A 12,248-nucleotide genomic window follows, 5' to 3' on the forward strand; every position below is an offset into this window, starting at 1 on the left:
AGGGGAACAAACAGGGGGCAGGGAAGAGTGAGCCAGGGAACTAGAGGAATGAACCAGTAGTGTTGTCCCTAAAGGACAGTGAGTTCGTGCCCGGTGCGCTTGTGCCAATAAACACACAGGGGTGAAGGATCCAACTTAATCTTTATTTCTGCGCAGAAAGTGGTGCTTGGCAATCGTTCGCAAAACAAGCACCCACACCCCAGTGGGCGTCTGCCTTATATAGCTACATAACAGGTTAAATTTGCTGATGTGATGAAATGTATAGCAAGCCCAGCAAGTAACCCCCCTTCCAGCTCCCCCCCCCAAGTAACCCCCCTTCCAGCTCCGGAACTTTGTTGATACAGCTTTTCCTTCTAGCGAGGCCAGCAATCAGCAACTACGCAACAGGCAATCTCCCCCAGCCTAAACAACCTACTCTATGCCCTTGGTTAGATAAAATACTTTTTCAAAACATACAAAGCTGTTCCCTGGTTAAAATTAAGTGAAAGTCCAGGGGTGCTTCATCAAATCCCCCCTTCGAGGCTATGGCCTTTATGGAAAAAGCCCATAGTCCTTGACTATCTTTCTCATCTCCAGAAATCTCTTCGCTTCCTCCCAATTATTTTGGATCGGGTTTGTAACTGGTGATTTTACAAACATCACGCAGTGAACAGGAGAAGAAACTGATTTCTTGAGTACCTTACAACACATTGGCACACACTGTATCCCACAACAGATTATCAAGAGAATACATATACTTGCCACAATTAATAGGAAAATTTGCTTAAGCCATGAAAAATTAGGAAGCCAAGAAGTAAGCCATGAGAAGTCGAACCCTTCCCCTTGCTTAATGTGGGACAGAACTTTTTTTAACTTTTGCACTTTTGACTCTATCAACTCGGAGTTATCTGTCAAATTAAAACAACACATTCCCTCGAACTCTTCACATCCGTGGTTATGCCTCAGCAACAGGTAATCTATGGCTGCTCTATTTTGCAGAGTAGCTCCTCTTAGTTCTTTCATTTCAATATTGAGGGCAGCTAGGGCCTGTGAAGTTGTATTTAGGCCCTTTGCCAGGGCACAGGCCACCTTACCAAGCTGCCTCTCAGCATCCACTACTAGGCCTGGCACCCCTACTAGGAAAACTGCTAAGGACACTACCTCGGCCTCACTCAGGAGGTTTATGTCACTATCACAGGATTCATCTAGCACCTTCAAACCTCTCCGGTGATGCTTACTAGAGGTCTTAGGCATACCTGGTAGCCAGACAGTCAACCGGCCTAGAGCACAAGGGCCTCCTGTGGCATTGGCTGGGATATATGAATAGGCAGTCTTCCCACAAAGGAGGAACCACCCCCGGGGTAATATAACATGAACGTAGTTGCATGATACATTAGTCATGTCTGAGCAATTGAAAATTTTTGTTTCTTTGGTTAGGCTTTTGCAAGCTTGGGTACAGTTCACAAAATTGGCACAGCTGGTGTTATCAGGGGAGGTGACTGTCAACAAATCTATTTCAAAGGTACTAATGTTTCTTTCTGTGGTAATGGTTCCCCACATGGAGTTGTTAGTGTAATTGATTGGACCTCCTATTCCCCCAGATGTGAACCAAGTCTGATTCCGGAGTGCTTCCATTGGAGTGGGCACCCTTATAAGGCATGACGTGAAAATATCATCAACCGATATTCCACCTGCCAAACAAAAATGAGTGACATTTAATACATCCTTTGCCAAATGAACCCACACATTTTGACTCTTATCGAAACTTTGATGCACCAACCCCTTAGACTCTAGAAGCATTACACCTATGCAAAGAACTACTTTCCACATGGTTGACATTTAAACAGAAATTTAAGTCCTTCTACTGGCTCTGCTGTCCAATGGTGTCCGTTTGTGTCGGCTTCCGGTGCGACACTCTCAGCCACTTCTCCTGCCGGTGGTACTTCTGGTGCGGCCTTCTCCCGGGTGTGGTGTATCCACGGCTTTACCCCCTGAACTTTTACTGCAGCGTGAGTGGTGAGAATCACAGGATACGGTCCCTTCCACCTGGGCTGAAGCGGCTCGTCTTTCCACGTCCGGACCAGCACTTTGTCTCCGATCTGGAACTTGTGGACTGGTGTATCTAGAGGGAGTGGAAGTCATTCCTGGACGTGCCTGTGGAGAGAAGACAATACAGCAGACAAAGAATACAAATAATCTTTTACCCAATCTTCCCCTTTTACATGCATTTGACTCCCATGCGTCACCACTGGATTCTTAGGATATGGCTTGCCATACATTAATTCAAATGGACTAACTCCCAATTTAGCTCTAGGGGCTATGCGCACTCTAAGCAAGGCAAGAGGCAGAGCTTCGGGCCATTTCAACTGAGTTTCCTGGCAAAGTTTAGCCAGCTGTCTTTTTAGAGTCTGATTCATTCATTCCACCTGTCCACTTGACTGCGGTCTCCATGCTGTGTGAAGGTCCCATTGTATCCCCAGAGCCCGGGAAACTGCCTGGGTCACTTCTGACACAAAGTGTGGCCCTCGATCTGAAGCTAATCCCTCTGGGATTCCGAATCGTGGAATCATTTCTTTTAGCATCACCCGGACCACTTCTTTTGCTTGGTTCGTTCTGCACGGGAAGGCCTCAGTCCATCCAGTCAGAGTGTCCACGAGCACTAACAGGTATTTGTAGTGTCCCTTCCTGGGAACTTCAGAGAAATCTATCTGCCAACATTCTCCTGCTAATAGTCCTTGCCTTCCTGCTCCTGGCAGAGGTTTGGGCGAAATCTTAGGATTGTTGGCACAACAGATAGGGCATCTACGCACTATTTGTTCTGCTGTTTTTCTCATCTTAGGCCCCACTACAATTCTTTGGAGACCTTGGGTCATGGCGTCAGCTCCCATATGGGTGCTCTGGTGGTACTCTTGGAGCACTTTGCTAAGAATCAGTTTTGGCATCAGGACTTGTCCCTCAGGCAAAACCTACCATCCATCTTGTTGTTCTTTGCTTCCCAATTTCTCTGTGAGTTGGTTCTCTTTTTCACTATATTTGGGAGATTCCTCAGGTAACACTACCTGAGGCATCAATGCCAACATTTGAGTTTCCTGACCTTGTCCTCTAGCTGCCTTCTTCGCCGCAGCATCTGCTCATCGATTTCCTTTAATAACATCAGCATCTCCCTTTTGATGGGCCTTACAGTGCACCACAGCTACCTTAGTGGTTCCATCACGGCTTCAAGTAATTTCAGGATCTCTGTTCAATGTTTTACTGGGCTTTTACTTGCCGTTAAGAGTCCTCTCTCTTTCCATATAGCTCCGTGGGTGTGTAAGACTCCAAAGACGTACTTCGAATCCGTGTATATAGTGGCTATCTTTCCTTTTGCCAAATGGAGAGCTCGGGTCAGCGCAGTAAGCTCAGCTCTCTGTGCAGAGGTATTTGGAGGCAAGGCGTTTGCTTCCACGGTATCCCATGATGCAACCACGGCGTATCCCGCCTTTCAGGTTCCATTGTCCATGAAGCTGCTTCCATCTGTGTAAAATTCAAGTTCTGCATTAGGTAGTGGGGCATCTTTAAGATCCGGCCGGCTAGCACACACACGCTCAATAGTTTCAATGCAGTCATGCTGTAATCCTTCGTCCTGTTCCAATGGCATCAACGTAGCTGGGTTCAGGGTATTAGAGGTTTGCAACTGGATGTCTCCTTGATCCAGGAGAGTCGCCTGGTACTTAGCCATTCGTCCAGGGGAAAGCCAGGTTCCCCCCTTTGCATTCATCACCGTCAGCACTGAATGTGGGGTATACACAGTCATTGGTTGTCCTAAAGTAAGTTTCTTAGATTCCTTTACCAGCATAGCGGTAGCTGCCACTGCTCGCAGGCAGGCCGGCCATCCCAAACTAGTGAGATCCAATTGTTTGGAGAAGTAGGCCACTGCTCTTTTCCAGCTACCTAAGTACTGGGTCAGCACTCCTGATGCTACTCCTTGGCGTTCATGTACATAAAGTTGAAATGGTTTACTCAGATCGGGTAGGCCCAGGGCCGGCGCTGTCATAAGGGCCTGTTTGATAGTGTCAAAGCTCTTTCGGCATTCTGCCGTCCATTGCACAGGCAAAATGGGGGAATTGAAAGATGATTGACACTCCCGAAGTAAACCATATTTAAGGAATCTCTTTATCAATGGTTCCAGGCCTTTCCAAGCTTCTATTTTCAATCAATACTGTGGCACCCTGGGCGGGGTAATTCCCGGCTTTAAATCAATGCTTACAGGGGTGGCCAGTTTGGCTCTTCCTGGCTTCTCTCCCGCCCATACCCATGGTACTACAGCGTCTTCTACTTCTGGGGGAATTCTCCCTTCCTCCCCCTCCTGCAGTAGGAGACACACCTGAGTCTTCCAGGCTTCCTCAGTTGGTATCTTCATAGTAATTTTCCCCTCTGAAAAGATCAATTGGGCCTGCAATTTGCACAGCAAATCCTTCCCAAACAAAGGTATGGGGCACTCAGGCATATACAGGAACTGATGAGACACTTTCTTTCCTCCCAATTTGCATTCCACGGGTGGCACAAAAGGACGATACGTCCGCTGGCCGGTGGCTCCAATTATGGGGATCTTGGTTTTTGATAAGGGTCCTTTAAAATTGGTTACAACTGAATGTGTGGCTCCACTATCTACTAGAAAGTCAATAAGTTCTCCCCCTACTTGCATTTTAACCAGGGGCTCATCGAGGGAGACAGAGATTACTTCAGTGTTAGCGCCCGGTCCCCGTCACTCCTGGTCAGAACCATCCAACGTCAACAATCTTTCTTCCTCCTCTCGTCTCTTCTTCTCCCTCTTGGGGCACTCATTTTTTCAATGCCCTTCCTGCTTGCAAATAGCACACTGATTAGGTCCCAGCCTGTGACCCTGGCCGTAGCCTCCTGGAGCATAGCCCACACCTCCTCTATACCCTCTACTTCCCCTGCCTCGTCCCCGACTCCTCTGATCTACAATTGCCACTGCCAACAACGATGCTTGTAACGATGCCTGTGCCTTTATTCTCTTATCTTCCCTTTTCTCCTTAACCTGATCTCGGTTGGAATATACCTTATAAGCAATCTCAATCATTTGGCTGATGCTCATTCCAGCTGCTCCTTCAGTCTTCTGTAGTTTTATTCTAATATCTGGGGCTGACTGTCCTATAAACAGTGTGTTAAACATCTTGGCATTTTCTGGCAGCTCCGGATCTAAATCCGTCCACTGTCTGGCTGCCTCGCATAACCTCCCATAAAAACTGGATGGATCCTCCTTCGGACCCTGCCGCACTTCATACAACTTAGACAAATTTTTCTGCTTGGGGATAGCCTCCCGGAGAGCAGCCAGCACAAACTCCCGATACAGCTCTAACTCCTTTCGGCCCCCTCGGGTGTTGGGATCCCAGTCTTGATTTTTCTTAGGGCAAAGTTCATCTACATCACCGGCTGGGTGACGCTGCTGTGCTATCGTGCGTGCTTTCTCTAAGACCAACCTCTTTTCTTCTGGAGTCAGAAGAGCAGCCAGTAAGGCCTGAATATCTATCCAGTTTGGTTGGTGGGTGAGGAAAATAGTAGAGAACAACTGGGCCATTGCCTCTGGATTCTGGTGATATTGGCCCACGGACTGTTTCCAATTTATCAAGTCTGCCGTGCTGAATGGCACATGAACAAAAACTGGTTCACCCTCAGGACCCACCGCTTGTCGTAAAGGGGCCTGAACTACTGGTTGGGCCCCTGATCGTAAGCAACTCGCCAAAGGGCTAAACGCCCCATCTCCTACAGTCCCTTCTACCACCAGATTGCTACCACCCGCATCCGCCGGACCCGGGGACGGCAACGCAAGGCTGTCAGGGGAGGTGGGGGACGACAGACTGGACGAGCCAGCCGGGAGTCCCTGACGAGCCGTTACAGGTGCAGTGAAAGTCCCCTGTGGTGACGCATGGCTCACAGGATGAGACGGGGGAGCCATGGGAGCAATTAGCAACTGCACGTCTTCCTCCTCCAGCTCCTTTGGACATACTGTGGTGACCCCCCGTAAAGCCATTACCCCACTTCCCCTAAATATCCCACACAACTTCTGTGTAACCTCATCCCTATACAAAGTCATATATGCCTCTACATAAAGCATCTCATCCCACTTCCCTTGGCACCTACAAAACAACTGTAACTGCAAGATTGTGTTATAAACCAAAGACCCATTCTCCGGCCAGGCTGCACCATCTGCAAGTTGGTACTGTGGCCAACATGTATTGCAATACCGAATCATCTGTTGTTTTGTCATAGGGTCACTTCCAAACTTTGGCCAATTTTTCAAAATGCATCCTAAGGGACTGCAGGGTGGAATCTTAGACTGGTTACTTCCCATTATCCAACTACCGGACGGCAACCGCTGCTCAGCCTCAGAACCAAACTGATTAAAGGGAGTTCACGGGGCTGCCACCCGATCTCACTCACCTAGGGCATCTATACGGTCGGAACTTTCAAAGCCGTCTCTTTCCCAACCTGCCCAAAATATTCAAAGAAGTACTCACCAGTCCGTTGAAACCTCCCTCGCCCCACCTGATTAAGTTGGTCCTTCGAGCGTTGCACCATTGTGCCCCTCCCTGACTCCGTCAGGCAACCAGGAGACGATCAGACCTCCGACGAATAAGGTCAGTGGCGCCTGGCCCTCGCACCATCCACAGTTGTTGCCGGAGCCGAAGAGGTGGACCGGGCAAGGCAGTCAGCTAGAGCCCCACGTTGGGCGCCAGAAATTGTTGTCCCCAAAGGACAGTGAGTTCGTGCCCGGTGCGCTTGTGCCAATAAACACTCAGGGGTGAAGGATCCAACTTAATCTTTATTTCTGCGCAGAAAGTGGTGCTTGGCAATCGTTCGCAAAACAAGCACCCACACCCCAGTGGGCGTCTGCCTCATATAGCTACATAACAGGTTAAACTTGCTGATGTGATGAAATGTATAGCAAGCCCAGCAAGTAACCCCCCTTCCAGCTCCAGAACTTTGTTGATACAGCTTTTCCTTCTAGCGAGGCCAGCAATCAGCAGCTATGCAACAGGCAATCTCCCTCAGCCTAAACAACCTACTCTATGCCCTTGGTTAGATAAAATACTTTTTCAAAACATACAAAGCTGTTCCCTGGTTAAAATTAAGTGAAAGTCCAGGGGTGCTTCATCAGTAGTGGGGAGAACAAACAGGGATCAAGGAGAATGAACAGGGATGGGAGGAATGAACGCAGAGTTGGGGAAGGTCCCCTACCCCCTCCTCCAGTCCCCTAAACCTGCACTTACCTGGCAGAAACCAGGTCCGGATCCCTGAAGCTTCCACTGCTGCCTGCCCAGCATGGGCAGGCAGCCTGCTTCAGGACCAGGGAAAGGGCCAATCACAGAGACACTCTGGCACCCAGTCAGAGCGTCTCTGTGGAGGACCAAGCCTCTGGTAGCTTCAGGGCATGGTCTGGGTTTTTCCCCCCAGACTTTGTTTGACCCCTGGGGTCTAATTTTGCTCCCCTGCTGCAAATTTGCAGTGTGGGGAACGTTTTTCTGTTCCTGCACATACCTCTTGCAGCATCTCAAAGGGGTTTGAGATGCTGCAAGAGGCACGTGCGGGCTCGTCTGGACGCGCCCCATGGGAGTATTTGGTTGAATCAGGCCTAAGCTTTACTATTTTATTCCACTATAACTAGGTAACATAGGATTCTCCAGGCAATGCTACGTTATATATGTAACAATCCCCAACCAAAATACACCACAAGTTTACCCCTGAAAAAGCAGAAGTATATGAATTCTGACATCAGTTATAAAATTGTTCAGCATTTATACCAGTATACTTAAGAGTAAAATTTGGCCAAACTGTAGTTCCCCTGGGCGGTTTTCACTCTGTATGAGCAAGCTGTTAAGTGCATCAACCTTTGAGTTTATCTACACTGTCTCTTAGAAAAGCCAATTGATATATCCTGAGTAATCATCATCCTCTGTACTCTTACCGTGGTGATTTTCTGGCACAAAAAATGGAATTATGGGATAAGATTGGATCAGTCCCTAGTCACTGAACAATCTACAAACAGTTTTAAGAAACAGTACACATACCCAACAGGAGCCTAAAGAGCAATGTCAGAAGTAATAAACATGGTCCTTTTTGTCTTTGTGGATTGCTGAACTTCGCTCAAGAATGTGCTCTGACATATAATGTGTTTCTCTACCCATGTCCTAAATAAGCTTATTGACAAACTGCTGCTTCTGCTGCTGAATGTGGATGAATGCCTGAAGCTGTTCTAAGTTTTGTTTTTTACTAACCTGCATTTGTGGATATATGCAGTGATTCTTTGCTTTTCTTATACAAAAAAACCCTCTTAGCATAAGGTACTGTTTAAATCAGAGCTCCCCACTGAAATCATTGATAGCAATTTCACATGGTGAAAGGATGAAGGATCATTAAAAAGGAACTTTATTTTACTAGCAAGTATAAAGGCAGTGAGCTAAGTCCACCATGCATTCCTCCAGTGGCTTGAAGATTCTTATTCCATCTATCACAAGACATCTCACAACAAGGACTATTGTGATAGTGCTGCATATCAACACTTTAACAGTAGCAGCGAAATCTTGCTCACATGATGAGAGAAACTTTTTTCAACATGAAGGGATAGAAGGAGGTAGCAGGTATTAGTATGCATAAATTAGTACAATTTTAAACCTTAATGTCTCAGGGGTGTAGGTTGTAGCTATATTGTTCTAAGGACATAGGCAGGCAAGGTTCTTTGGGTGAATCTGATATCTTTTATTAGACCAACTTAAATAGTTGGGAAAAAAATTGGAAAAAAAATAGATGGAAATTTTTTTTTCAAGCAAGCTTGCTTGAAATTTTTTTCCCAACTATTTAAGTTGCTCTAATAAAAGAGATCAGATTCACCCAAAGAACCTTGTCAAACCTTAATGTCATCTTTCATGAAACATGCTAGGATTACCAATGATAATAAACACCATTGTAATAAATTGCATCTGAAACAGTGAAGTTGTAAAAACATGTTAGTATTTTGTCCCTGTTACAAAACTCAGAGCTGAAAAAGGATTCTTTTGGAGAAATGTCAACTGTATAAATAACCAGAGAACGATATTCTGCTTAGCACAAAAGTAATCAATAGAAATTATTATAAAGAAAAATAAAAAGAGTGCAAAGCATAAAATTAGCATAAAATAATAATCTAGAATAAAACTGAAAAAACAAGAATCCCTACATATGATAAGGGATAAGAATTAATTCCTATCCACATGTGTTTGGTGCTTAATCCCTAAATTATATCTGAAAAAGAAATGCACTGCAAAATGTACACTATCCAGGTTCTTATGCTGCTCTTGTCACTATGATATTTGAGCACTTACTATATGAATGGCAAGTAGGGCTAATACAGGTAACAACATTTTCATTTAAAAAATGAAAAGCAAAAGCATATAAATAAATTTAAGGGTACCATAATCCAGAAGTCCTTTTTGTTTTATATTACTATACTTGCTCTCTGCCTCTTCATATTTGACAGAGTGAAATTGCTTTTTTTGACAGAAGGCATAAATGGACACGTCAGTGTTATGGTACACACCAGGGGGTTGAAAAATTTCAAAGGAGAATAGAAACAAGTTCAAACAACAAAAGAAATATTCTTTCAAAAAAAGAGTCCACACACGGTTCATGATAATAAGCAAAACTGTGCAGGGCTTTCATTCAGACTTCTTTGGGGAATTCATATAAACTTTAATAACATGATTTTAATATTCATGACCCCCTAATTTAATATTCAACACTTCAGAGCCCAGCAGTACAGGTCCTTGTTATCTTGCACATCTCCCTGAAACTACGACAACCTTGCTTCAGTCATCTTTCATCTCTCATGTGACTGCTGAAGTTTGTTTACTGATAATTTTTTCCTTTTATGCTGGGCAGCCTGTCAGTGTGGACACTCACCTTTCCAAATTCTGCAAAAACTCATTCACCCTATTAATAAAAATCTGGTACCTGATACATCTCACGGTTTATTCAGATAAGAGAGAGATGACTTACCTAGCATGTTACACAATGCCTTGATCTGCAGTCAGAAAACCTGTGTGCTGCCTTGCATGTTTCTCTGCAGGGCTTTTTAAAAGGTTTTTTTCCTGAGGCAATTCAGTTTGTCTTGCATTTAATAAGAAATATTTGTGCAGGAAAGTCTGGCCTTATCTAGAGAGTTCAGGAAATATTCAGGGGAGGTTTTTCTTCTTTCTCATATCCCTTTTTTCTTGTGCGTGTGTGTGTGTGTGTGTGTGTGTGTGTGTATGTGTAGTTAAGGCATACGTAAAACAGGGCTACTTATAAAATATGGAATAAAGCTAACCAACAAGAAAGTGTATTTTAAAAGATTCAGAAGGTTTTAGCTGCATAGTCCAGAGCCCTATGTTGTTGACTTGTTAAAAAGAATTCATGCAAAAAAAAAGTTTAATGTTATCAGCCAGCTAACATTTGACAGATGACACTGCAGGAAGTCTGTTCACAGCAGTAAATTATGAAAAACTGCATGCAGCTCTTGATAGTCTCTCTGGAACAGGCCCCATAACAAAGTATATTTAAAAAATGATTGTATTGGATATTGATATAAGAACAAAGGCACTCTTAATTATGATTTTTTCATGTCATCTGCTGACATTTATTACACTGATTAAACTACTGTCCAAAATAGACTAGAAAACCTCAACATTTATGTTGGATAGTAAAATTCATTACTGTGATTTGGATATCCTAATACAAAGTGTCCTAATACAACATTGATTTTAATATTAGTGAAAATATGCATTAAGTTAATAATAGTCTGCCTAATAAAATGCCTTCTTATATAGAGTTCTGTATACTGGTGCAGAAGAGCTAAACAGTATCTTTAAACAGTAACCAAAAGAGCTAGTTTTCCCTAGTATTAAAGAAGCCTTCATTCATATGACAATCTCAGAAACCCACAAAGATCTTAAAATCATGATGACTCGGGCTTTGGGCTGGATTCACAGCAGAATAAAAGAGAGAAACAGAAACTAGTGCATGTTCCCCAATTCATTAAATATATGCATCTGTCACACCAAGTAATGATACACTAGTAAAACGAACAAAGTAAAGACACACAAAGCATGATTATCAGCCTAGATTAATGTGAGCCAGTGAGTGTATCAAGCTCTTACACAAACTCAGATTTGGCACATATAGACAATTCTACCTGTTGGGATGAAAAATGAATAAAATTGCTTCCTCTAGGATTAGAAGCAGCATTTTCATTAGGTTCTTGCTGGTTTCTATTTTCTAATTACAAGAATGTTCTAATAAATTCCCTCCAGGGTAGATCCCATCTGAGGTCTAAATTTTGGTCACAGAAGAGTGTTCAGTTAATCTGAATGACCTCAATTTAAACCAGCAATAATAATGTCTACCTTCATTTCTTAAATGATAAACTGCTTTTGCATTTCTGCATAAATCAAAATGGAAGCAAATTAAAGCTTTGTGCTTGCTAATATAAGAAAACCAGAAAATCTAGACATGGAAAGGAACCATTGTGTCACCTAGTCCATCTGTCACCGTGGAACTGATAGTAACTTATCAGTGACTAAAATGTCATCTGTAGCTTAACAGTTGTTGAATACACTTACTGAAGAAAAGAAACCTTCATCTTTGAGCACTTGTGCCAATTGATAATATTTGTATTACCTCATATCCAACAAACAATTTCTTTTCTCAGCTCTCCATTCTCTGAACACAGAGAAATAATTTAAAATCAACCATAATCCCTGGGACCTTAATTATTTTACAGAAATAGATGAGAAATTTGACTCTGCAAGGTTTTCATGAGGCTGGAGTTCTACACAAGGGCTTCAAACCAACAAAGCAATGAGAGTTATATACATGTTAACTTTAAGCCCTGATTTCTGCCACTGTCTGCAAAGTTGAGCATTGATTGATTACAATTAAGCATGAGCATAAGTGTTTTATTATTTGGTTTAGGCCTGCTTGTGGTTCAGATCCTTATTTTCTCCTTATTTCAGCAACTTCATAAAGCCATGCAGAAGAGAACCACATGGAGAACAGCATAAGGGAACACTAGATTTGTATCTGGCCCAGACTGGTCTTGATCAACCAATGTAACCATTACAGGGCCCTTCAATGGCTTATTTTAAGAATTGTCCTTAGTGAGCAAGTCTCTCCAGCACAACAGTACCCATCATACATCACATCAGTTGAGCTTTTATTGGTGCCCTCAGAAGATATACCACTGTCAGAGGTAC

General features: G+C 43.7%; 1 protein-coding gene across 3 annotated transcripts; it reads right to left on the minus strand.

The window, feature by feature from the left end:
- Positions 1 to 316: 316 nt before the first annotated feature.
- Positions 317 to 10,206, minus strand: LOC132248565 (syncytin-2-like). 3 transcript variants are annotated; one of them, XM_059721885.1, is made up of 2 exons: positions 10,015 to 10,206; positions 317 to 2,133 (listed from the first exon to the last, which is right to left on the minus strand). In XM_059721885.1, the coding sequence occupies exon 2, from the start codon at positions 1,816 to 1,818 to the stop codon at positions 532 to 534; it is 1,287 nt and encodes a 428-aa protein (XP_059577868.1). In that variant the 5' UTR covers positions 1,819 to 2,133; positions 10,015 to 10,206; the 3' UTR covers positions 317 to 531. The 3 variants fall into 3 exon arrangements, with proteins under 3 accessions (XP_059577868.1, XP_059577869.1, XP_059577867.1); XM_059721886.1 differs by lacking the exon at positions 10,015 to 10,206 and adding an exon at positions 7,254 to 7,320; XM_059721884.1 differs by lacking the exon at positions 10,015 to 10,206 and adding an exon at positions 6,501 to 7,164.
- Positions 10,207 to 12,248: the final 2,042 nt, after the last annotated feature.

Source organism: Alligator mississippiensis, chromosome 2 (genome assembly GCF_030867095.1).
Source record: "Alligator mississippiensis isolate rAllMis1 chromosome 2, rAllMis1, whole genome shotgun sequence".
Classification (NCBI taxonomy): Eukaryota; Metazoa; Chordata; order Crocodylia; family Alligatoridae; genus Alligator; species Alligator mississippiensis.